Source organism: Arvicola amphibius, chromosome 9 (genome assembly GCF_903992535.2).
Source record: "Arvicola amphibius chromosome 9, mArvAmp1.2, whole genome shotgun sequence".
In the NCBI taxonomy this organism is placed as follows: Eukaryota; Metazoa; Chordata; class Mammalia; order Rodentia; family Cricetidae; genus Arvicola; species Arvicola amphibius.
In genome coordinates, this window is record NC_052055.2 from 31,761,488 (window position 1) to 31,789,044 (window position 27,557).

At 47.1% G+C, this 27,557-nt stretch overlaps 1 protein-coding gene across 2 annotated transcripts in view; it reads right to left on the reverse strand.

The window, feature by feature from the left end:
• Positions 1-378: 378 nt before the first annotated feature.
• Trappc9 (trafficking protein particle complex subunit 9) overlaps positions 379-27,557 on the reverse strand; it is a 437,687-nt gene continuing 410,508 nt past the window's right edge. For both annotated transcript variants that reach the window (XM_038342309.1, XM_038342308.1), the window contains 2 exons: positions 1,427-1,650; positions 379-937 (listed from right to left, as the gene is read on the reverse strand). In XM_038342309.1, coding sequence (XP_038198237.1) covers positions 770-937; positions 1,427-1,650 — 392 coding nt within the window. In that variant the 3' untranslated portion in view covers positions 379-769. The remainder of the gene's footprint in view (positions 938-1,426; positions 1,651-27,557) is intronic.

Below are 27,557 nucleotides of genomic sequence, written 5' to 3' on the forward strand. Positions count from 1 at the left end.
CAGCATATTTCAGGGACCACAGCCCCCCTCCCCCACATACTCCTAGTACTTGAGTGAATTTTCAAATGCATGAGATCAAGACTGAAACAGGGCGGATGAGACCCTACCCACACCACTTGGGCAACTTGGAATGGCAAGAAGCTAACAGAGCCATAGGTGACTTGAGTATCTACTCGGAGGGGGAAGCAAGGAGGGGCCCCTGGAGCCTTAGGTATAGAGGTGACCTAGTATCCTCGGCTATCTCAGACAGATTAGCCTACCCTGCCAGCCATGGGACCCGTGAGCCGGATGCCTCGCCTGGCAGGGTGTGGCTGGGTAGGTTTGGTCTTAATCCCATTCCTGTCTCCCACTAGCCCACAGCCTGTAATTGACACAATGTGAAGAAAGCAAGGTAGGCCTTTATTGGAGAACATGGAAACATACATACACACATCTGGATCCCAGAACACACGGGCAGGGAACATCCTGACACCCGCTCCCTTCGTCATCCACATTGTCGCCTCCCAGGCTTGGGTTGTCAGCGGCATTCATTGGGGTGAGCCAAACCTAAGGAGACTGAAGGGATGGCTCCGCATTTCTTAAGAACACAGGGAGATGACAGACCAGAAAGGACCCTCCACAGTCCCGGCTATAGAGCAGGGCCACCAAGGCTGGCACTGGGTGTGAGGTCACTCGGCAGAATAGGCAGACAGCAAACGCGGTGACTTCTGGGTGGGAGAAGGAGCGCTGGATATGGTGCAAGGACACAGACTTCAGAACTGAGAGGCTCTCAGGCCTGTGCCTCCAGGGCCCGCACATGCACACTGGGTAAACAGAACCAGGACGGTGGCAGTTCCTTGCTCTTGCAGTCCTCATGAAAGCGGATGTGGAGGAAGAAGTCACCTGTGTAGAGGAAGAGGAGGGCTCCAAGGCAAGCCGACTGGCCTGATGGCTGCACCTGGAGTGGGAAAAAGGAAGTAGTATCATACCGGATCTGTGGCTCCACCCCCAAAGCTACTGGGAGAGTCTGACTTCCCGGTAAGGAGAGAGGGGCGGGACACACTGGCTCTGCCCCCATCCAAAGCAGGGGGGGAGGGATGAGGGGTGGGGGGGGTGTTTGACTGTGCTCCCTTGGATGAGGGGCTGCAGGTATCCAAGAAGCCATTTCCGCCTTTGAGAGGAGCTACCACTGCTTCACTTCCTGAACTGTTTGGGTTGAGGGAGAGAGAGGGAGTGCAGGAAGTTGAGTGTCAGGATGATTGAGGACAGGTATTTTGAACTAAGCTCTAGGGTTCACTGACTCCTCTGGGGCTGGGTTGGGTGGGTAGCGACCACCGCAGGGAGGAGCTGTGGGTGCATACAGGGAGAAGCACCACCATTGACCTGATCCCTGGTTTGTGGGGCTCTATAGGTTCGACACGGAGACTGTGCCACAGCTGGTACTCACCGTGTCAAGGTAGAAGGTGCTGGAGCCCACGAAGGAGATGACGTCGTGCAGATCGTAGTTGTGCACGCCATTCTGATGGTCCTGGAAGGGAACCACGGTGAGGGCGAAGGGCCCCACGCTACGGGGACTCCGGTTAGTCAGCCGCACCTCCAAGTGTACAGGGTCACCGACCTGGCAGGCAGCTGCTGCCTCACGGTCACATGGCTGCCCATCCACCAGCACATCTGCAAGAGATGGAAGACACCATCAGAGGTAACCAGTCTGTCGCTTCACTTCTTGCTCTGTGTCAGAGCACTGGGGACACATGGGAGTGACTGGACCCTCGTTTCCCAAAACAGTCTGGCAGAGCTGGGCATGGCAGGAGGAGAGCTGTCACCCAGACTGACTGTCCTCTTGGGGGGAGCCCAGATCTATGGTATTCCTCTTGGCCTATTCCAGCCACAGCTATTCTTTCCTCCTGCCAGGACCATGGGCTTGGCACAGCCACACTCTCCTTTTGATACCCACAGTGCCCTAGGTCAGGGTCAAGTTTCATCAGAGGGTCTTAGGAGAATGACCTGTACAGAGTCCCCAAAGGGAGGGGGTCTGGGGAAGATGGCACTCTCTCTCAAACCTTCCCAGATGCAGACACATCTCCTGCCTGCTTCCTATTATTGCTACTCTCTGGACTCGTACCCATCCTCCATCTACAGGTGAGCCGGAGCTATAGAAACCCCTCAATAGCCTCATCTATCTCAACACTGAGTACCAGGTATAGCAATGAGGAACCTGGATATAAACAAACCCTCCTGGAGGGAAAGTATAATATAGCAAAGGAAAAGTGGGGTCAGCCAGGAAGGGGACCATACTGAAACTCCACCTGATAGAGGGCTCATCACAGGCATGGGGGAGTGGGAAGGAACACTTCTTCTCAAATTGACATTCTCCTGGGTATCATTTGTCTCTAAGAGTCTGGTTTTGGTTCCATCTTTCATTTTTGAATGCAGAAGACCATCTGGCCTGAGCCTGATCAGGACAGGCTCTGGGGTGGTCCTGGGTCCCTGGCCACTAGTCCGTCCACATAAGCATGTCTAGTGGTACCTTAATATATACTGCAGGAGGTTCAAGGACGGACTGCTTCTTCTGCTAGCTGTCTAGCTCTCTTAAGCCCACAGCGAGGATCCAGGGGACCTGAGTGTGCACGTTCCTGCCTGTGAGGCCTGTCACTTTTTACTGAGCCCCAGCTCTCTTTGGTCCAGTGGAGCAGATGCCAGCACTAATGGCTAGGATGAGAACATTAAAGGTCACGTTGCGTGACACTGTGGGCAATAGCATGAGAGCTGTGTACGCAGGCTCCAGAAATGTCCCTCTGGAAGGACCCAGTGGTGGCCCCATCCCAGCATCTGTCATAGCACCTGCTAATTCTGCAGGGCAGCTCAGTGACTTCTGTCTCCAGCCTCAGTTTCTCCCTGTGGCATGGAACCTCCTGCAGAAAGGTACCCACCAGTCCTCCACCTCTTTCTCCATGCCACACGGGCTGGGTCATCACGACCGTTTCCTGAGCAGTAAGCCCAACCAGGTGCAGTTGCAGCTTCTTGAATGAAATGGGGAGAGCAGCTGGCAGCAGTGGCTGGTTCCGTTAAGGGAGAGATGATTATAAGCAAACCAGCGAAGGGTGGCTGGCTCATTACAGCTCTTCATGTTTTTTTTTGGTTTTTTTTGTTTTTTTTTTCTCTGCAGAGGACTGTGTGGGCTGTCAGGGCGGCCAGGCCAGGGCTGTGGCTCATCTTCCAGCCTTTCCTGTCTGCCTGTTAACCTTTTCCAGCCCTGACTCTGCACAGCCCAAGGCAGGCCAGCTGGGACCTCGGCCTCACTTCTACCCTATCATGTCTGGAGAGAACCTTGATACACCCAGCCTTCTTCCTGTCCTGAAAGCTGGCATAGGTGTTCCTACTTCCTTGGGAGAAGAATGAGGGCAAGGCTCTCCCCAGTTGTAACCAGCAACTCCCTTCCGGCATCCTAGCGCATTCACACATAGAAGACAGGAGGCTCCCCAGGAGGAATGCCTGCTCTAGCCTGTCGTGGAGTAACTGACCATCCCATCTAGTCAGTTACTAGTCCCAGGAATAGCATCTTGGGAAGCCTTCAGGACCGTGGACCACTGTCCCCTCCTGGCCAGTCCTGTAGTTTCTCATCTCTGATAGCAGCTGGAGTCAGACTCCAATTCCTCTGGCTCAGAATACCACCTGCAGCTGCTGCTGCACTAATGCCATGACATGGTGCTGGCTCTGCAAAAACCAGGTCTATAAATAGAAGACAAGGGAACCAAGTCTAGTGGGGTCCATCCTGCAGGCATCCTGTATCCCAGGATACAGGAAGATGGCTGGTCATTGGCAGTCCTGTGGCCTGACAGGAGACAGGTATATGGTACTTCTGTAGATGATCCTGGTCTCTATGTGTCTTATGTAGCCCCAAGTCACCATGTCTTCTTAGGAGGATGGAAAGTAGCATGGGCCAGGCAAGTCAGATTACTTGAGAGGTATTAAGAGGCAAGGTGGGCATAGAGGTCAAAGGGTCACACGGCAGGGCCAGCTGAACCCAGTCCTGAGGGCTCTAGATCCTCAGGGTACTCTAAATTTATAGCTATCTTTCCCATCTGGTCTGCACGGACTGGGTAAGTCAAGGCACTGGGCACCTGAGGGGCTAGCAAAAGAATCGGGTCTCTCAGGAATCACATGACAGAATGGTTGAGTCTATCCAGATCACCCCAGGTAGTGGCTCTGAACCATGAACTCCAGAAGCTACCTATGCCCCAGAGAGTGAAATACCTTCCTGTTTAGGGTAGTGTTGAGTGACAGGTTCCAACAGGCATATGTCTGTAAAACCGGGTCCAACTCACGAACACCCTGAATCACTCAGTGGGCAGCGAGGAGGATGGGAAGAGGAGGGTGGAAGTAGGTAGGGGCTCCTCAGGGCAGAGCAACGTTCCTCTCTTCCCTCCCAACCCCAGGAGCTCAAACGCCTGCAGACCCAGGACTATGTGGTGGCTGAGAATGACCTGTAGTTTCCTGCCCAACTAGCCACTCCCCCGCCCCCAAGCTTACCCCTCCCCTTTAGCACAGAGCCCCCACAGCCAGGACTGCAAGGATTACTTTTCATTCATGGCTACAGATCTAGGAAGCCCATCAGCCCTGCCTTTCACACCTCCCCTATTGCTCCAATGCCCTGGAAAACAGGGGACTGCTAAACTTAGCTCAGGAGCAAATTCCCCTTTGGGATAAAGAGCATGTCTTCAGGAACGGGGAAGGGGGGGGGCGACAGCTTGGGGGTTGGTGCTCCAGCCTCGAAGCCTACCCCAGGTGAGGGGATGGACCTAAACTGGACAGCCAGGGTTGATCCGGAAGGGACTTGGCTTTGGAAGAGGTCAAGGAGCAGCGTCAATCCATAGAGGAGTTGAAAGACAGGAAAGAGAGTAAGCCAGAGAGGTGACACTAGAGCTCGGTGAGGAGTCCCACTCAACACCAACCACCTGCTGTCCTCTGAGGGAAGCAGAGGCAGATTTAGGGTAAGATCTTCTCACTTCTAACCATCCAGGACAAGCAGCGCCTTCTCCAAAGCCAATGGATCTGATGGCTAGGTGCCTAACCAACAAAATGCACTGACTTTGTTCTTTACTGATAAGTAGCTGAAGTTTTCCCTTTGGCTGTTAGGAAGCTCAGAACCAGACACGTTGCTGCCCAGTAACTGTAATTTAGTCCCCCTAACCTCCATACCCGCCCCACCAACCTCACACAGACTATTCCTGGGCATCCACGCCTCCATGCCTGCCCACTTGCCAATTCCAGTGGCCCGGATGTCTTAGGTAGAATGAGGATCTGACTCCGAGGCTGTGGTTCCGGTTCTTGGGTAAGTGATGTAATATACCGCCATCCCTACATCTACACTCTGGGCTCCTTGTTACTGGAAAGGTGGCCTCTATCAGCATGCTGAAGTCTAGGATAGGCTCAGAGGTGGAGGAGTCCAGGTAGTTGACTCCAAACCCCTGAAGCACAAGCTTGCAGTGACCTGATTGAGAGCAGACAGTGGCTTTTTGTCTCTGAGTCACTTCCAGGGCCTATGCTCTGTGGAGTTGGTGCCACCACACACTCCATCCACCAAATGGCATGTGTTTTTAACAATTACTGAGGTAGCTAATTAGCTCCTAAGCCAGAATGCCGCTCCTTGGCATGGAGGCTGCTCCAGACCTACATATGTAATTACCCTCAAGTCGAGGAGAGTTCCTGAGGAGCCACTGCCTCTCCTGGGGAAATAATTTACTTTTACAACTTTTCATTAAAGATTAAAGAGAATTAAATTAAAATTAAGGTGAATTGGAGTTCAAGAAGAGGGCTGAGTGTGTGCAGTCCTCTTTCAGAGAAGAGGCTCTCTGGCCTCATCCTGATCTGAAGGGTCCGGGCTGCTCAGCACAAAGCCTCTGGCCGCCCACAACCCAGTGCCCATACTGATTGGGGACTGTGGTCCCTGGGCTCACCATCTCTAACAATACTATAAATGTGTATCACCACTATCCACATGAGGCCACACTGTAGGTGTAGGTCAGGACCCTGTTATGTGGGTGTTAAACTGTGGCAGAGGCAGGGCCCCAGGATGTCCCTCTTCATTCCCAGAGTCCCTTTCCTTGCTGCTCATTCCTTGAGCTAGGGCCTAATGTGTCCCAGGCTGCTTGAGCTTGCTCTCTAACAGTAGATGACCTTCATTCAGCTTCTCCTCACAATGGGATTACAGGCCAGTACTACCATGCCCTGATCAGGTGGTACTAGAGACAGATCCAGGGCCTCATACATGCTAGAGATGCACTCCACCAACCGAGTTTGCCCTCCCACTTCCTCCTCTGAAAATGTGAAGTGTGGGACTTCACACAAACTCCCTTAGGGCACAGAGCCCAATTTGCTTCCCCCGCACTCCTCGTCAGGGAACTTGGACTCCTCCCCATCTCAGTCCACCCACCCTGGTCTGGCTCTATACATCTTAAACCAGGACCTAACCTGGCCAGTATACTAGGGTTTCCCCTGCATGCACTCTTCCAAAATAAATAGTCTGGAATGCAAATGCAATGCCCTAGCATAATCAGGTGAGACCCACTCCTAACCTCCAGGCTTGGGACAGCATAAACATCCTACTCGCTATTCTAGCCCCCACCCATGTTTGATACACGTGTGTGTGTGTGTGTGTATAGATATATATGCATATATATATATATATATGAATATACATATATACGTGTGTGTGTATATGAGACAGGCTGAACCTGTCTCACACATTCTGGGCTCTGTCCAGCCTGTTGTGCCCATACCAAACACCGGTCTAACAAAAGTAGTTCACATGCCTGGGTCTGTTCACAAAAATATAATATGAAAGATAAGACAGTATCCCTCCACAAACCCAGGGGCTGGGGTCATCCTGGGGAACAGCTAGGCTGTTCTTGGTTCCAGGAGATCAATATGCCATTTAAAATGAGCCCAGCCCAGGAGAAAGGTCACAGTGGTTAATGCAGTCAGCTGACCTGGCTTGTGTCTGGGACCTGTGGCCCAGTTCTGTCAGGCATAGTCAGGAAAGTTCATGGCATTACTTCACGACAGACTCAGTGGCCAGCCCTGAAGAAAATGCCTCTTTCCAGGTGTCTGGAAGCTAGGGATGCCCAGAGGCCAAGCCTTTAGAACTTGGGGTTGAACTTAACCTTGACTTTTAAGCAAATCTGATTTTTCAGAAGCCACATAAACTGGGAGCAGCTCCAAGACTGACTTCTCGGCAGTGCCCACTCACTTCTAATACTGTTCAGAGCCACAGGAAGCCAGACTTGGGGGCCTTAGCTTTGTGGTATTACCAGTTAGGGGGACCCATACAATTTCTTTTCACCTTCACTACAACAACAGAGCAAAAGTTTGAGTTTGTAAAGGAAGAAAAGATACTTCCCAAAGAACACTAGACTACAGGCCACCAAGCTATCTCTTGATCTTTACACCCACCCTCAACAGATATATATATATATATACATACATGGGGGTATGTATGTGTGCATATATATATGTGTGTGCATATATATATATATATGTGTATATAGCCCAGCTAGTCTTGAACTTGAGATCGTCTTAGCCTTCCACTGAGATGTGTAATGTATAACATCTGACCATCATTCTTTACCTTTACCATCAACTATCCAACCATCCAGCCCCCATTTATCATGCATCCAGCTATCATCCACCTTCCGTCTACACATCACCAACCCATCAGCCCATCTATCCATTATCCCATCATTTATGCATCGTCCATTATTCCATCTATCACCCATCCACCTATTCATTTTCTACCCCACTCATCATCCATTTCAGCATCCATCTACCCATTATCTATTGGTCATCATTTATCCATCCATCCATCCTCTATCCATCCAGTAACCTGGTTTGCACTCCCTTGTTTTGCCACACTTCATCTCTCAGGATGAAAAGCTTCAAGAACCTGCAGGCCTCTTTTATCCTCTTAATTATGGATCCACAAATGTCACTACCACAAGCCTTCCTTGCTAAGTTTCTCCATGACTCCCAAGGAACTTGGTGGTACTTTTACTTGCTTGCCACATTAAGCCTGCCATCTACCATTGTTAACTGTCTGTCTTTTGGTGAGTCAGGAATCTTCACCAGGACTGAGGGTCGCTATGAAGATGCAATGGGGCTTCCATCCCCAGCATGTGGGCCTCAAGGCCACCTCTGTTTTTGTCTTTCTACATTTGGAAGGGGACAAGTGCTTAGGTCTCAGGATTGGGAGTAACTGCAGGGACCATGTTACACTGGACTTGTCACCTTCATCCAGAGCAAACACCATGGAGAGAGAGAGAGACATGCCTGCAGAGAAAGGGGAATTATCTGATATTTATGTGAGGCAATGCATGGGGGTATGTATGTGTGCACTGTGTGGTCCTTGGGGCTACTCCCAGTGTTATACAGCTTCAATGTTACATCAGTTCCTCCTATGTGCTGGCCAGTGGATAAAAGACGAACCCTGCTTCGTGTTCACTGGATTCTTGCAGCAAAGCAAGAGGTCTCAGGGGTAGCACCTCAAAACCTTTGCCCATTCTGGCTGGCCTGGCTTGGCTCTTCTGTCCATGAATCTCAGCCAGTCCAAGCTTTGCATCCGTCCTCCCAGTCTTGGAACCCTACCAGGCCCATGGACAAAACAACACTGCCATTTCCACAGAGCTCAGTTCCTCAATCCTTGCCTCTGAGGTCTGGAAATAGACCACCAGTTCTTTCCAGGACCTTCATGCTGGGACCCAACTCTCTTAACAGAGCCCTAGCTATCCACACAAAACGTGCTGTCTACATGGATCCCTAGATGTCCACACAGAGGCTCAGTTCTCCATATAGAGCCTTCATTTTCCACACAGAGCTGCGTTCAGATCCCGTTTAGCCACCTACCTGGCATCCCCATGGAAGGAGCATGCTATATTATTATATAATGGAGACCAATACCCCAATTAAGCGTATGCTACCAAATAAAAAACCCCAGTACCAGTAATGGGTAACATTTTTTTGAGTTGTTGGCCAGTGGGGTACTATAGAACCCCTCAAATTATAGGCTATTGCCACTGCTATTGACATCAAGACACTACTGCTGAAGACACCACATAGTTGAGTCAGAACAAGGAGAAATCTAGCTGGTACTTTCCTGGGAGCTTAACCCCTACTGGCCAGCATTCACAGTACTTGAAGGTGCTATACAAACTGCTGGAGGAGAAAAATAATAAATTTCATCTGCTAGAATAACAATCTGCCTTAGGATAAGTCCATCTATACAATGGTGGCATTAATATTATGGAAATAACCAACCTTCTTATTGGATTTAAGACTTGTAACTTGAGATGGAACCCATATCTGAGACTGTTCATGAGGCCAAGACCCTGAGGCTAGATATATCAGGGGACATAGGAAAGAAGCATTTCTATTAGTCTGCTAAAAGGAGATAGAAATAAAAGAACTGCTAATGACTTTTTACTCACAGATCAATGCACTGCTCAAAACTCATCACAAAAGATTCTCTTTGCAGTAGGTGACAACACAGAAAGCCACAACCGGTCAATGTAAAGAGAATAAGCAACTTTGGAATGCTCAGCCCTTAATGGGGTGTCTCTATCAAATCCCTCCCCTCAAAGCTCAAAGCTGTGTGGAAGAGAGGACAGAAAGACCGTAAGAGCGAGAGGTGGTGGATGACGTCAAGGAAATAAATAGTGGTTTCCAGACACAACAGGGCAAACTGTGACACCACACAAGACTTGCACAAATGCAAGCCAGACAGAAGAAGGGAAGTGGGCATGAGGTCCCACCCCTAGCCAAGAAGCTTTTTCTAAACGATAGCCTCTGGTTGAGGGGAACAATCAGTTCTCTTGGATGGAGTGACACTGGGTATATCACCCACACCCCAGAAACAGGCCCCCATGCTCATAAGTGGTTGGCCAATACCAACTGGACTCCATTAATTTTGAAGAGAAAGAACATGAAGTTAGGTGGGTAGAGAGGTGGAGGAGTTGATTGAGGGGGAAGAATATGATCAAAATATATGAAATTCTCAAAGAACAAATGTTATTTTTTTAAAGGGGGCTCCTCTATGCTTCTCCCTACTCACCCCTGCAGTCTCCAGGAGAGCTGGGTGGTGGTCTCTGTGTACTGTACCATCCTTGTCTTCCCTGCCACCTGAGTTGCTGCCTGCTTCCCCATCGTGCAGCATGTCCTGGTTCTGTTTGCAAGCCTCCAGTGGATTTCCAGTTTGTGTAGCTTGAAACCCAGTCTTTGACAACCTCCATAGACTCCACTCTACCCAAGAGCAACACATGTCTCAACACACCCAGCTTATTCCAACCTCGGTGCCTTTGCAAGTGATGTCACTCCTAGAATACTATGCCCGGCTTGTCCTACAGTCACTGGTCATTTGCGTCTAGCTCAGACTCCCTCTACAGACAAGTCTGGCTGGGCACCCTGACCCCTATTGACATGATGTTTCTTATCCTTGTAGCCCTAAGCGAACAGTTTTTCCAGACAGCAGAGGATTCGAGAGAGCTTTGCTTTGAGAACCAGGAACAGCTTGCCATCTGCATGTCATAGCTGCTATGCAAATGAGGGTTCTGGAAAACAGTCTGTTCTTTTCAATAATTTAATCATCTCCACTGTCACCTTCTGCCCTGGCAAAGCACAGGTGCTCAAGAAAGGGCTGGCCAATCAAGTGAGAGATCTGGGACCCTGTGGAGGGACCTCTGGCCTCTCCTTTTACCCATATAGCTCCAGGCCCCAGAGATGGGGTGATAGCAGGCATGTGTAGCACCCACACATGCAGCAGCAGGTGTAGGGCAGGGAGGGCACTGTTACAGGTAGGTATGGCTAATACCTCCCACATCCCTAAAAGGTAGTGTATACATCTCGGACATGGGACTAGCCAAAAATTCTCCATTCTGCCACTGAGTAGGGAAATGGTCTTTCTTAGGGCCTGGATGTGGCCCTGATATGTACTAGGTACAACACAGGCTTCTAAACATCCCCTTTCCGCATTCCTAATAAACTGTAAGCTAAGCTGCCCAGAGGAAAGAAACTGATGTTATCTACAGGGCAGGGCCGAGACTCCAAGGAAGCTCAAAGTGTAGAGAAAGCTCACTGCCCTTCAACAACACAGCTTAGTTTTGGGGAAGAATGGAAAAGATACTGGGCTTATGTAAGGAAGTAAAACACCTTTACGGAGTCACAGAGACCTGGGATTGATGGATCATGGCTTCTCTTCTGTGGGAGAGCACCTGGGGTTTCTTCATTCATCCATAATACACTCACTCACTGGCTCATACATGCAGTGATCCTCACTGAGCAGTTATCACAAGCTAGACACAGAAGTCCTTCAGTATTAAGAAGAAAATAAAGTCTTTGGCTCCCATGAGTTTACTTCTGATGGAAGACATCAGCAAATAAGTGAACAGACACATGAATGCACATATGCTCACATACGTGTGTGCACACACGGTAGATGGTAACAGTCCACTGATGGTGAGAGGTCAGGGGCTGTTCTTAGAGCACATTAGGAAAGGTCTTGATGAGGAGGTGGCACTGAAGCAAATCTAAGACCGCACAGGAAGCAGGAATGCAGCATTCAGAAGCTCTCGGTTACAAAGCAGCAGTAACTCAGACTGCTGAGTGAGCAGGAAGTTCTGAGCTTGAGTGGAAGGAGGCACAGAGTCCCTGCGGTTGCTGTCAGCAGTGAGGAGATCAGGGGCATGGATCAAGGGCATAGGGGAGGGAAGAGTGGCTCGGGAAAGCATGAAGGCTTTTCTGGCTATCTAGGCATCCCTGAACCCAATCCCAGCCACAGTGGAAAGAACCAATGAGTCATTCTCAGGCACACAATGGCTAACATAGAGTCACCCAGCAATGGGACGGAATATTTGGCTTTCTTTCCTTTGATTCACTAGGCTTTGGGCAACTCATCCAATTCCTGTGGCTCAAGACACCAGTAGCATAGATAAAGGAAATGAAAGAAAAAAATATCCCACATCTCCAGATTCTGTTCCAGATAAAAGAACTGAAATACTGTCAGGCTGTATACAAGGGACCAGGGGAGAACTCAGACAGGTTTAGCGCAGGCTGGGGAGAGGACAAAAGAGTCCAGATAGAGGGGAGATGAGCCACAGTGCAGTGGTAGAAAAAGGGTTGGGGCTATGTAAAGTGGTTTTCTGGCTGGGTTCAGATCTTGGGTGGGGTCTAGGGAAGTGATAAACATGCCTGGTGGACACTTCAACAAAGAAGAAACATAAGCAACCAGTAAGCATTGGGCAAAATGCCAAGCCTGTCCAGTAATCAAAGAACACACATGGAAAGGACTCAGAGCCATTCTTTACGGCCGAGGAGACTGGCACAGTGTTTGAAGGGAAATACAGGCTATTACTGGCAAGAGTCGAGGGGATGCGAGTTTTCACACATGGCCGCTTGGAGACTAAGTGTTGGAAGATTCACGGAGGCTGGTCTAGAAATACGCAGAGCAGCAAATAGCACATAGCCTTTGACACAGTGAACTGACTTGGCAGTTTCGCCCTTGGAAGGCTAGTAATGTGGGCTGACTCTGGTTAGAACAGAGAGTCTAGAAACTACCCCACAGTATGGAGCACAGCAGGGTGGGCTGAATAAATAATGGAGCATCAGCACAGCAGGTTACTACATAGCGACTGCAGACCCTGACTCAGATATGCCCTCAGCATGCAGGAACATAACGACATACAGTGAGTTAGAGTAGGTGACAGACAGCATTTGCCTTGAGATACCTATCCAGAAGAGAGCCTATAGCCACACACCTATTCCTTAATAGCTGCCGCCTTGGGCAGTGGGGATTGCTGAAGATTCCTCTTCTTCACTTTACTACAATTGTCTTTTTCTATTCAGTAAGCATTGGTCAATTTAATTAGTCAGCAGGGGTTGCCTCTAATTAGCTCACCTCTAATCTGTGCTATTTATAGTAAATATTCACCACTATCTACAGGTGGGTGGGACTGTGTCTTCCCGATTCATCTGCTAAACCTTTAAGCCCGAGTACCTGCAAAGAGGCAAAGAGGCAGCACCTAGTGTGGGGCCTTCCCAAGTGTCTGTACAGGGCCCAGTGGGTCGAACACTCGCCACAAGCATGAGGACCAAGTTCTAATTCCAAGACTCACATAAATCCAGAGGCTGTGGCGGGCACATTTATAATCCCAATTCTTTAAAGGGGAGATGGGAGGTGGAGACAGGAGAAATCCTAGAAGCCAGCTAGCCTGGGGGTGAATGGCAGAAGACAAGAGACCCCATCCCAAATAAATTAGAAGGGAAGGACAGAGTCCTAAGTTGTCCTCTGAACTCATCATGTGTGCTAGGCGTGTGCATGTAGAGTTAACTCCCTACACACAGAGAGAGGTGGGGGAGGGTTTAAAAAAAGAGAGTGGTCATCACAGCAGAATGAGGCCCTGGGCAGGCAGGTACTGTGTGATCTGCTGCCCTTCTGAGAGTGGGAAAACAGGAGGCAGACACAAAGAGAGCCACGCGAGGACACGTTAGCCGTGATGTCTGATCTCCAGCACGGAGAGAGATAGAGGCCTATGCAGTTGCCTAAGCAGATATATTACAGTCTATAGTATACTTGCAGGTAGCAATTGCAAAAATAAAAATAAAGCTAAAGTTACAATTAAATAACATGATGAATACTCAAAGGCTCAAAGTTAAAGAAAAAGATACTGTCACACCTTTGGGAGAGGGGGTTAAGGACAAATCTTTAAAGTATTCACTATATTTTAGGAGAGGATGAGATAATTTGATGATATTTTGTTAATGAAAGTATTCTATTTTAAACATAAACATATAAAATACATCAATCCAGCACACACTGGAAGAGCATCTCGAGGTAGCAGGCAAAGCGGTGGGCACTGGGGCTCCAGTGGAAACCCCAACAGCTCCACAGCCCCCTGGACATTCAGGGGCATCTGCAGCATGCATGAAGCAAGTTCCTCATGCTAGCAGACTCCTGCCTGTGTCCCTGCAGTTGTGCAGACCCAGCCCCACACCTCTGGGCCATGGCCTGAAGCCCTATTGCTGAGCCCGGGCAGCATCCTACAGGCAGGGAGATTCTTCCCCTGGCAGAGATCAGGACTGCTGCCCAGGTTGGGTGAGCAGGAAGATGACTCAGCTAATGGTGACAGCCCTTTAGAGGAAACTTAATTATTCTGTAGCCTGGCTCAGAGGGAGGGAAGGGTGCGTGGCTAATAGCGATCGATTCGTCCTGCCAATCTCCTAGGCTATTTATAGCCTGCTTATAAAGTCACTTGGGATCCGAATGGAAAGGTATCGTTTATCAAGCCAAATAGTGCGTGTGTGTGTGTGCATGCGTGTGTGTGTGTATACTAGTCAGTGCCATCTGTGTACATGTGTGCCAGGTGAGCACACCCAAAACAGGCTGGCACATGGGCATGAGAAGCCGTGACAGAAGAGACCCCAGCAGAGCACTGGGGGCTGGTGCTGTGGGAAAGGCTGCCTCACTCCTCACAGGCCTAGCACTGCCCACTTCACAGAACAGGAAATGAAAGCTCAGAGCTCAGTGAGCAGCTGTAGGTAGCTACCCAGTTGGGCATGAGGGTATGCCCAGCACTCCTTGCCTCAAAAGACGTCAAGGGTGTATTTTTTTTTCCAGAACAACCTCTATGCCCTTCAAGGTCTAAACGGGTAGACCAGTGCCAGTCTAGGACACAGCACGAGGAGAGAGGATGGGGCCATTAGTGTAGCTCTGGCTCTCAGGAACTCAGGGGAAGGTCTGATAAGAGGAAAGATAAGGCAGCCTGGGCCAGGCTGTTAGTGAGCTGACACCCCAGATCCTGCTACCCCACCTTCTTGACGCATGCCTCCTGAGCCCCACACTCAGGATACTGTCCACACTGTGTCATAGGCCCCCAGGGGTCTGTCATAGGGTGCTCCCATGGCCATCCCTACCACCCTGCCTAGGATCTCTTGCCCATGTCCTCCATGACATCCAGAGTGTCCAGAGCCAAAGGGGAGCCTTAGGGTATCTCTGCATGTTTCTACATTGTGGCTCAGGGGCTGAAGTCACTATACCATGTGTGTGTATACATGTGTGTGTGCCCATGGATGTGGATCCATTCCACCTTGACCAAAGGAGTGGTTGTTGTGCGTCCTGCCTAAACAACAGAATACTTAACTCAGAATATAGTTACTTGACGTTTCAGGTACTGAAGAGGTAATTACTTTGTTTGTTCCTTGTTTGTATCGTGGTAAAACAGGCTTGCCTTCTCCCCACCCCCCTTTAGATTGGGATATGTAAAGCATATGGAAAACAAACGTGGGTGAATTCAGTATTCACTGGGCTGCCCTCCCGACTCTATTCTGTGTCTCTGTCTTTTTCTACCTAACATTTCTAATCCACATGCCCTGACCCTGGAACATATGAACCTCTCGAGGCAGGCCATCAACAACCATGTCTTGGCCCAAAGCCAGCTCTCCCCAGCATTGCCCCTCTTCCTAAAAGCAGGCTGCACACAATGAGAATCAGAGACCTACATGAGCAGGTAGCCCAAAATACTGAGGGAGCAAGTCCTTTCTTGTAGGTAGACCTCAGAAGTCACCAAGACATCCAGGTCCTTAGAGCTTTGTGGTGACAGCAGCTGTCTCTCCCCACTGGGACCCCTCCCACCTCTGAGATGTCTTATTTCTACGCTCCTTACTATTTCATCCCCTATGGAATTCACAGCTTAGGAAAGAAGCAGTCTCCCATGGGTGAGCACAGATAACACTGGAGAGCCGACTCAGCTCCTGGCCCACACCCAGAACACTGTGCAGAAGCTGATGCAGAGAACACCCAGGTGACAATGTCACATGCACGAGGCGGGAGGAGCCAGGTGAACCACAAGGCCAAGTCACAAGAGAGATGGAAGGGTAGGAGGACCCCAGGCTCTTCTTGCCTTTATTGGAGGCTGTCTAAAAGCTAGTTGATGAGCTCTCCTCGGCTCAGGGCTCTCAGAGCAGCAAATGAAGCTAGGAATTTGGTAGCTGGGGATCAAGAACTAGACAGCCATTATTCATTTACTTTGACTCTCCCATTCCTGTAAATGGTTCATCTTTTCATTAGCCGATAGTTTCGCTTTTCCCAGAGTCTCTCAGAAGAGGGCTTCTGGCCCTGGCTGGACAGGGCTAGAAGTTAATAGCCATTCTTCCAGAACACTATGAAGCTGAGGGACCAGGGCCACTTTGTGAGGGAGAGATGCAGACTGGCTTGGGACATAGAGTAAACCCAGGCTTCCAAGGGGTCAGCCACAGGTGTGTCCCTAATGTAGATAATACAGGCTGGTCTTACCACAGCATGAGCCTGGAGCCAGGGCTCAAGTCCTGCATGCTGGCTCATGCCTGTGTACCCTTATGTATCTTCCTTCTTTGCTGATTTGCCTGCAAGGTTAAAGTATAAATTCTGGGTTCTTTAGAGGCCTGCCTGATCCTGGGCCAGATAGCCATTCTCTCCCATAGTTTCCTGTCTCTATGGTGCACTTAGGTTGCACTGGACCCTGCTCTTGTTATGTTCCCTCCATGTGCTCCGTTTGCATTCAGCTCTGCCTTTGTGACTTAAGGTCCTCCCTGCTGACAGCACCTCGGTACATGCATGGGACAGGACAGGCATCTCCCTCCTCATCTGGTCCTGGGTGCTAGTCAGCCCCGAAACTTCATCCCAAGGATGAGAAGTCAAAGATGGGCAGGCTCAGCAGGAGCCCCACATTATCGTCTTCGGAGAAAGGGGTGAAGGTGGGGTTATCACTCTACTTCAGGCCTCTTTGGATCAGATAAACTCATCTGATAAACCCAGGGACCTGAGGACAGATACATCCTATGTGACCCAAGAAGAAGGTGAAAAGGCCTGAAAAGGACAAATGGCAAAGGTGAAAGCACCCACCCTGCACAGGTGGCTGAGGTTGGCTTCTACACAACAGCTGGTATGAGAAGCCACAACTTGGTTACCAAATCCCTAGCCAGCTGGGTACAGAGGCGCTATAGCCCCATTTAGAGCTGTGTCCTGCTCCTGGCCATCACAGGACCTGGTAAGGGCTTAGAAGCAGCAGGTCCCATAACCTGCTTGCAAATGCGTGTGTGCAATCACATAAAGAAAGACCTAGGCTTCAAGAACTTGGCTTCAGTGGGCTCTTAGCCAACCAAAGTACTCTAAATTTTATTGGGGAAACCACTGTAAACCAAGCTCCTCAGAGGAATCCACTAACAGGAGGATGGTTTTCCTCAGCTGCAGATTGATGGAGCTGGGTTGTGCCTTTAACCCATCGGCTCCTGTAAGACACCTTTGCCTCTCTGTAATCTTCATGGAGGTGCCCCTTGACCATGTCCCTGGCCTAGCCCAGAATGAAGCCCCCGCCCTTTTGGGCTGACTTCTGACATCCACGACCTTCCTCAGCCTCTGGATCACATTTCAAGCTTCATTAAGAGTGGTCATCCCTGAAGAGTGCCCTTTTCCTAAGGCATGGCTGTCTTCAACAGGGTCTGCCCTTCTGTGACTGCTCGTTCAGCATTTAACAGTCATGCATCTGGCTGTCACACATCCACTTCTACTGGAACACAAGCCCCTTAGAGGTGACATGAGCAGGGCCTGACAGATGTCAGGTGCTTTATTTTCTTAAGTTTACTCAAGACATTTGTTTGAATTCCTTAGTTCTGGATCCAAATAGGCCCCAGTGGGAACAGTGTGCACATGGACCTACTGGGTCATCCTACAGCCCTGTAGAAAGTTTCCTCAATGAGCAAAAGAATTAGTGAATGGTTTCTCCTCAACAAGGGGATTCCCTAGATGGACACTCAGCCTGGCCATGATACTTTCTATATTATGCACATATTGCAAAACAAAATCACATAGAGCAAACAGCATACTTCCAGCCAAGATGGAGAAACAGGCCATTTTTGCTGTCCTCTAACAGCAAACAAAACAGGCCCAGGACAGATGCAACACACGTGTGAAATATGGTTCTCATGACTCTAACCATTAGGCAGAAAAGAACAATGTGAGACGGGGCATTAACAGATAAGATGTGGTTCCCATTCCACAGGCTTTGAGAACAGTGAGGTCATACACAGGAACATGTGGAACAGAATATGGGATGGGCAGGGAGGGGAGGAACCAGAGAGATCTGTCTGAAAGTAGTCAGGATGCAGGCAGGAGGATTTCAGGGAAGAGGGCTAAGAGTGCACAGGATGAGGTACAGTATTTGCTCCCTCAAGTCAGACAGTGAAGCATCAGCCTAACAAGGCACTGGGCAGCAGCTTCTGGTGGCAGCTACAAAATGGGCCACGGAAAAAGGAATCTTTGCTTTTTACCTGCTTGCCCTCACTCTTGCTGGCAAGTCCATCTGTGCTGTTGCTGCAGCATTCCTTTGTCTGTATTATAACCAACTTCTCTGGGATTCCAAAGCAAACTGAAGATCAGCAGGTTCCCAGGAATCCCCCACGACTCCCGCACCAGATTGGGACTACTGAGACATCCAGCCCCAGGGACTGAACAGTTACTGGATTCTCTATCTTTCTGACACAAGGCAGCCATGACTGAACTACCCAGATTGCACCCCATAAGCTGATCTAATAAATCTTCATTCTATCATTCTATTAGTTATGTTCCTTTAGAGAACCCTGACAAATACAACATGATTGTCTATTTAGGAAATCTAAAAGAGCCAATCCCTTCAACCCCCCCTCTCAGCCCCTCCCCTCAAAATGAACAAGCAAACAAAAACCCAACTCCCTTAGGACCTGTCAACCATAGTGGAAATGCTCCAAGATATATGGTTAATGCAAACAAGATAGACTTGCCTGTACAGCAGCGATGAGCAAGTAGAGATTGAAATCAGAAACAGCAACATTAACACCTTCACAAAAAATGAGATGTTGGACCCTAACTCTAACAGGATGTACAGGATTGACATCATAACAAAAACTACAAAACTCTGCGGAAAGAATAATAATAATAAACGGCAAAGTAAATGGAGAGCTATCCCATGCTGGTAGAGAGGAAGGCTTGAGGTGGTCAACATATTGATCCTTTCTAGCTGGATTGATAGATTCAATGCAACCACAAACAAAATCACAGCAGGTTCTGATGTGGGTATTGAGATGCTGGCTCTAAGGTATACAGGAAGAAGAAAAGAACCTCAGAATAGCTATCCCATTGCAGAAGAAGCACAAAGTCAGAGAGCCGGTACTATTCAAAGTTCAAGACCTGCTCAGTAGCACAACAGCAAGCGCGTCAATGTGTGCCAGTGAAAGAACGCAGAAAAAGATCAAGGAAATGATCAGGGAGCTCAGAAATACACTAATGCATATTTGGACTTGGCCTTTGGTGAAGAAAAAAGGCAATGAAATAAAATCAAAAGCCTCTTCAACGAATGCTGTGAAAATACACACACACAAAGTCACTTATGCGCAGACTTAGGTACTTTGCAGAGTTTCCCTCAAAATAGATGATTAACCTACATGTAAAATGTAAAACTAACTCCCAAAAGATAGCACAGGAGAAAATTCTAGACAACTGTGGGTGTGCTGCAAACGACACTTGAGAAACTGTTGTACCAAAGGCCTGGTTCAAGACCTGAGCCACAAATGAAATGGTAAGGTGAACTTTAACAGAGATGAAAGCTTAAACTGTCTGGACATTGGGGAGACGAGCCACAGGCTGGACAGAAAGAATGTCCAAAGATGAATCAAGTCAAGGATGCTGTTCAAATATATAAAGAGTTCTAAAATCTCAGTGATAAAAGCCAATGACTTGACATACGAAACAGGCCATAGACCTGAAAAGACACCCCCGCCAAAGTAGAAAAGACGGCATGAGAAGCTCTCAATGTCACATGTCACTATGGAGTTGAAAACTTAAACAGCAATGAGCTACCACCACACATTTGCTACGAAGACCAAGATCCCACACACTAATGTTACCAAATACATCGAGAATCTGCAAGAGCATGCGAGAGCTCAATTGTTACTAGTGGGGATGTGACATGGTTCAGCCACTGTGGAGGTCAAAAAAGTGAAGATATTCCTATCATAGGCTCTGGCAAGCATGCTCCTTGTTGTTGCCCAAATGACCTGGACAACATGTAGGAACCTTCACATGGACGTTATAGTAGGGGGTTCCAGTATGGCTCTGGCTTGACCCCATGTGTGGAGTGCTTGGCTCCCAGCAGGTGGTGCTGTTGGGAGGTGGTGGAAACTCTAGAAGGTGAGGCCAGGTCACTTGTATAGGATGCAGGTTACTTGAAACACATGCTGGAAGGCTGTTTTGTCCTGGCCCCTTCCCCTTTCTGCTTCCTACCTGCCACAAGGTGAGTGGCTCTCTTCCACCAATCCTTTCTACCATGGTAGTCTGGCCTTGATACAGGCTAAAAATCAACAGAGACCGCTGACCATGGACTTGGAACTATAATCTGGCACAAGCTTCTCCTTCTTGACTGTTTTAGGCACTTTGTAGAACAACAGATAGCTAGCAGCTACAACCACTATAACTGAAGAGCAACTACAAAGTCCTCCAATGGTGACCAGGTAGATGGGGCACTATTCATCACCTAATGGAAACCAGTTATAGAGAAACAAGGGCATGTGAGGTGGGGACTTAGATTAAATGAACTATTCTGAAAGGCTTTATGACATTCTAGAATGGGTAAGACCAGAGAGTAAGGAAGGAAAGATGAGAGGGCAGAGCACACCAGGGTTTGAGGGCAACTAGACTATTCCAGTGTGGGGCTCTTGTGGTAGATATGTGCCATAATACACTTGGGCAAAGGCATGGGACATACAACACTGGGAGGGAGTGAGCTCTTGTGCAAGTAGAAGGCTGAGGGTGAAGCTGTGAAGCTGCTGGTGAGCCCAGCATGGGCCCCCTGGCTGTGACAGATACTCCACTCTAGGACAGGATGCTGGGAACTGAAGCTACTCTGTGTGTTGGGGGTAGGGTGGGAGGTGACTGGACCTCTTTACTTGTGGCTCAATTTTATGTGATCTTTAAAAATAGCATCTATTAAAAATAAGGGACCCATAAAAGTCATCAATGAATTGACTCGAAAGAGGGAGGAAGAGAGGAAAGTAGAACAAAGGGCAGCAGGAGCAAACAGAAGATGGAAGACACAAGCCTAAGCGTACGAATAGTCACAGTAAATGGACTGAATAAGAGCCAGGCATTGCCCAGCATGGGAAAGGGGTAGCACTTACAAAGGATCACCTTAAATATACAGAAGCGAACAGGCTAAGATTGAAAGTCTAGAAAAAGGTAAGTCATTTTACACAGAAAAAGCCACAGTGTCTCATTACTACCAGAGCAATGGCAAGTTATAAAACTCATCTTCTAAGTAAAGGCCAATCCATGCAGAAGGCGTAAGAATACTGCACTAAGATTCATGAAGTCGAATATGACAGAACTGAGTGCAAACAGACAAAACCACAATGGCTGTTGAATATTTTAACTCTTGAGGAAAAAAAAAAAAACAAAACAGAAAAACCAGCTACAGCACAAAAGGCTTGAGGGGTACTAACCAAAAAAAAAAAAAAAGATGTAATTAATGTTTGCAGAACCATTGCCCCAACAGTGATAGAATGTACACCCTTTCCAAGTATGCATTGGATAGCCATCAATACAGACCATTTCCCCAGCTATAAAAGAGTTGAAGTCGCAAAGTATGTTCTCCAGCCGTGATGAAATTAAAGCAGGCATCTATCTGGACAATCTCCAACTATTTAGAAACTGAACAAGACATTTCTAAATAACTCCCAGATCAAAAGAGAAATTGAATTGGAAGTTAGAAATCACTGTGGAGTGAAAATAAAAGCGGAGCGTATAAGGTCTATGAGGCATCACTTGGGCACTACCAACAGGGACCTTCGTGGTACTAAATCCCATTAGAGGAAACAGTACCCAGATATATGATCTGCTTCTGCTTTAAGAAACCAGAAGAAGAACTGAAATCCAAAGGGGAGTAGGGGAGTAAATAATGAACAGCAAAGTGGAAATCAATGAAATAGAAAACAGAGAATCAATAGAGAAAAATCAATGCAACCCAAGCTGGTTCTTCAAGAAGCTCAATAGATTTGACAAGCCTCTGGCCAGAATGAGCAGAAAGGCTGAGAGGAGACGTGGATTATCAATACAGGAATGAATACAGCCACACCACCTCAGATTCTATAACATTAAAGGAAAATGAATGTCATGAAAAGCTTGCTTTCATTGGTTTTGACAACGCAGAACAGAACACGTTCTTTGAAAGACATGTTACTAAAGCTGACCAGAGTAGAAATGGATGACCAGACCATTCTTTATGATATTAAACCAAATTATATTAAACCAAATAAGTTGACAGCCTTCACACCGAAGACACACTAGGTGGTCCAGGTTTATAACTGAAAAATTCTACTAAGGGTATAATAAAGAAATACATTGAGTTTTCATAAACTCTTCCAGAAAAACGCATGGAGAAATACTCTCAAATGCACCCAGCTTTACCTTGATGCTAAAATTAGGTAGGTAATATAAAATCACAGATATTCCTTGCAGATATATAGATACAAATATCTTTCCTCGTTAAGGAAATGGATATTTATTTATATATAATATGCTGTTTCATGACCCACAAGATGCTGAATTAAGAAATGCAAGGCTGGTTTAGTACCCGGAAATCAATCAATGTAATCCATCGTGTTCACAAATTAAGAAAGAGAAAGCATATCATTATCAGAATCTAGGCAGAAAAGGCCTTTGGCAGAAATGAATACTCATTCTCCACAAAAGTCACACCCACCAGGACTCGGAGAGAATGGCTGAGACTAGGAAAAGGGCAGTGATAAGAACCTACTGGCACCACACATCAGCCTGAACTCAATGCTTTCCCCAGACCAGGCAGTGGGGAAAGGCCTTGCGCTTGCCATTGCTATACAACTCAGCACGGGGAGTGTTCGAGGAGGAATGAGCAAACACAACGCAGCAGACCGGAAAAGAAGTGGAATTGCCTTTATCCTCCAATGACATGATTATTGACTTCTGAGAAAATCCAATGGAATCTACGAAAACAGCTACCAGAACTAAGTGGACTTAGGAGGGTTTAGGGTACATGATCGACTGCGGATGCTCACTTTGTTTTTATATGCTGGCGACAAACAATTGCAAATTACAACTGAATATGCAATTGTCATTCACGGTAATACACACAAATAGGAAGGAGCTAGCAGTAAGTCCTACGGATGTGAAAAAGTGGCTCGCTGCACGGAAATCCACAAATCACTCCTTAGAGGAGTCAGTAGAGAGATACATCTTGCCTGTGATTAGGAAGAGCGCAAACTGAACTATTTATTCAATATAACTCTGATTAAAATCCCAACAAGCTTGTTTTGAAAACTGAAAGCAACAAACTAATTAAGAGATTCATACGAAAACACAAAAGGCCCAGAACAGCCAAAATGCCGTCTGAAAGCAAGCGTTTCCACACAGCTCCAGTAATGAAGACCTAGTAGTGTTAGCCTCAAGACAGAGAGATGAATGGAAGAGAGCAGTGCAGAACCAGACCTGTGAATGGTTGCTGACCAAAGCGCAAAGGCCATTAGTCAGAGCAAAGACTGTCTTCCACAACTGCTGTTATAAACACTCAACATAGGCTTGTTCACTTAATGTCACTCCTTGCTCTGTACCACGTACAAAACAGAACTCAAAATGACCCAATCAGACCACCCCACTCTACAGCAGCCACTCTCAGCCCTCCTAAGGCTGTGACCTTTTAGTACAGTTCCTCGTGTTGTGGTGACCCCCGACCATCAAATTATCTTCCTTGCTACTTCGTAACTGTAATTGTGCTACTCTCATGAAGCACAACGTTAAATATCTGTGTCTTCTGATGGTCGTGGGCGACCCCTGTGAAAGGGTCATCCACCCTCCAGAGGGGTCGTGACCCACAGGTTGAGAACCATTGCTCTAAAGCTTCTGGAAGGAGACAAGTAGGAGCCTTTAGTTTAGACTGTGAGTAAACCCGATTTTGAACTCTCCACTTCTCTGTCTTCCATCTGTCTGTGTTCTGTGGCCCATGACCTGTCTGTTCTGTGTGTCTAATCTGCCCCTGTTGCCCATGATGCCTGTCCCTCACAAAGGGATTTGCTCTGTATTTACTGAATAACACAGAGACACACAACGTGAGAAAGCAATAAGGGGAGGCTATTCTATAGAACTGTTTAGTAGTTTTACAAGGAGGAACTTCCTGACCCCAGTTGACCCAAAAGAGCATTCAAAACCACAGATACTATTAACCTATATTCATTCACATCCTGCTTCTCACATTCATGGGATATTTGTTGTTTGCAGTTTCTTTCAGCCTGCTGACTGTTTTCAGCAAACGATTTACAACACACACACATACTATTCTGGGTCAGGGGCATAGTAAGGGTGCATGACTTAAGATTAAAGCTTTGCATTCGCTTAGGTGATCAAAGCAGGTTACATGGGCAATCCAAGGCATGGTGAGATTGCTTACATTATTCTCCTAATGACAGGTTAAACTTAGCAGTGTAAACACACGGTAGGACAACAGGGTGAGCGTACAGTCTTAAATGATCCTAAGATGTGTTATTAACTTGGCTGTATGGTCTGGCAGAAGTTCCGTGTCTTTGAAGGCAAGAGAGATTTTTGGGGGAAAAAAAAAAAAAAAACGTTAAGGCAGTTTGTTAGGAGTGAAACTCTGGTCTTATGTTTTGTACAGCAAACACTTCCCGAACTGAGCCAAGTCTCCAGCCTGAGGGATGGCGGTTCTGGAGTAGGGATCTAAGCAGCCTCCTACAACATATGTCTACTGGAGATTTAGACAAAAGACCATGAACAATCTATGTGCAATAGGCTGAAGCAAGGAGCAAGTCAAGTATCCATCCAGTTAAAGGGTGAAGAACATGGCATCTAGGTACCATGGCTTCATATTTAGTAGTAAAATGAGTAACCTACTTATATACTCAAAAATATGGATTTTGACTGAGCCCCACGTTGGAGCACCGGACTGAGCTCCCAAGGTCCTGATGAGGAGCAGAAGGAGAGAGAACATGAGAAAGTCAGGACCGTGAGGGGTGCGTTCACCCATGGAGACGGTGGGACAGAACTAATGGGAAATCACCAACTCCAGTTGGATTGGGACTGATGGAACATGAGACCAAACCAGACTCTCTGAATGTGGCCAACGGTGGAGGCTGACTGAGAAGCCAAGGACAAAGGCGCTGAGCTTTGACTCTTCTGCATGGACAGGCTCTGTGGGAGCCTTCTCAGCTTGGTTGATCACCTTCCTGGACCTGGGGGGAGTTGGGAGGACCTTGGTCTTAACATAGAGTAGGGAACCCTGATGGCTCCTTGGCCTGAAGGGGGGAGTATGGGTGGAGGGGAGGGGAGGGAAGGGGGAGGAAGAGGGAAGGAGATGGAAATTTTTAAATATATAAAAATAAACCAAAAAAAAGATAAAGTAAAAAAAATTAGTATGAAAGCATCCGGTGGGAACAAGGAGTGAACTGTGCCCGAGTCTTCCTCTACAAACTCTAAAGAGTGAGAAGTAGTCTACCTGACAGAAAATGTGTTCGTGTGGTAGGGAAAGGAGTGGCAGGGTGGGTACAGATGTTAGGAAGGATCAAAAGGAAACCTGGGGGCTGGGGTGTTCCTTGACCTTGACTATGGTGATGGATTCAACGTCTGACATACTGCAGGTCAAAATCCTTGATGAATATAGATGCAAAAATCCTCAATAAAACACTAGCAAACTGAATATAGTCATGTACCAAAGAAATCATTCACCACGATCCAGTTGGTTTTATCCCAGAGATGCACGGATGGGTCAACACACACAAGTCAATAAATGTAACAAAGTAAATAAATGGACAAAATAAAGACAAAAATCACATGATCATCTCAAGAGATGCAGAAAAAAAGCCTTTGACAAAATCCAGTGTGCCTTCAGGATACAAGTCCTAGAGAATAGGCCTGGAGGGAACATACCTCAATCTATTAGAGCATATATGTGTGTGTGTGTGTGTGTGTGTGTGTGTGTGTGTGTGTGTGTGTAAAATAAAGGAAGTCAGTGTGGAAAATTCTCAAAAAACTAAAAATAAATATACCACATGACAAACCCAGAGAAATGAAGAAGTAATCCCACTGAAATCAGGAATGAGTCAGAGCTGCTTGCTGTCCCCACTCCCTTCTACTGTTGTGCTCAAGGCACTTGCTGGTACACTAAGGCAAGAGATGGAAACTAACGGGAAATAAGTAGGAGAAAAAGTCACATTAGTTCTATTTGGAGATGATAAATTATACACAAGATCCCTAAAATTCCACCAGAAACATTAAGAAACAATAATTTCAGCAAAGTGGCAGGATACAAAATCAATTTACAAAAAGTTAAAAAAAAGTTCACAAAACTAGACAGCCTATCACCACCAACAAACATGCTAAGGAGATCATGAATACATTCCAGTTCATGATAGTCCCACAGACAAAAAAAATATCCTGGAAATAAACATTTGCAAGGAGGTGAAAGACATCTACAATGAAAACTTTAAATCTCTGAAGAAATAGATTGAGAAAGACACTAGGAGATAGAGAGGCAGCCCATGTTCATGGATTGTCATAGCTAATATTGTGAGAGTTAAAGCCTTCTACCAAAGAAATTCAGATACAACCTCAATCAAAATCACAATATTCTTCATAAAAGATAAAAAAATATAAAATTCAGATTGGACCACAAAATATCCTGGATATTTAAAGAACTCTGAGAAAAAAAAAAGTTGAAAGGATTACCATGCCAGAATTTTAAGATAAAGCCGGGCGATGGTGGCGCATGCCTTTAATCCCAGCACTCGAGAGGCAGAGGCAGGCGGATCTCTGTGAGTTCGAGACCAGCCTGGTCTACAGAGCTAGTTCCAGGGAAGGCTCCAAAGCCACAGAGAAACCCTGTCTCGAAAAAAAAAAAAAGATTTTTAAGATATATTAGAGCCACACAATTTTAAAAAATATATGGTACTGTCACAAAAACAGGCATGTAGGCCAATGGAACAAAGCAGAAGACCCAAACATGACTACTCATAACTACAGCTATGTGACATTTGACAAAATTGTCAAAAACACACTGGAGAAAGGAAAGCATCTTCAACAAATGTCTAAAAAGCAGTATGTCAACATGCAGAAGAAGGAAATTAGATCCATATCTATCACCCTGAACAAAAATGATCTCTGAATGGCCCGAAGACCTCAACGCAATCCTGAGATGACGAATCTGCTAGGAGAAAACATAGGCAGCATCCTTAAGACAAGGTGTGGCCTTTCTGATAAGACTCCATTTGCCCGGGAATGAAGGTCAACGATTGACACGTGGGACATTAGAAAACTAAATAGCTTCTGTATAGTTAAGGAAACAATCAACTGCAGGAAGAAGCCCATGGAATGGGAGAGAATCTTTGCCAGCTACGCATCTGACAGGGGATTCATATCTAGAATAAACAAACAGCTAAAAATAGTGAAAGGACTCATTCAAAAAATAAAACTATGTGTCTAAAAAGAGTTCTCA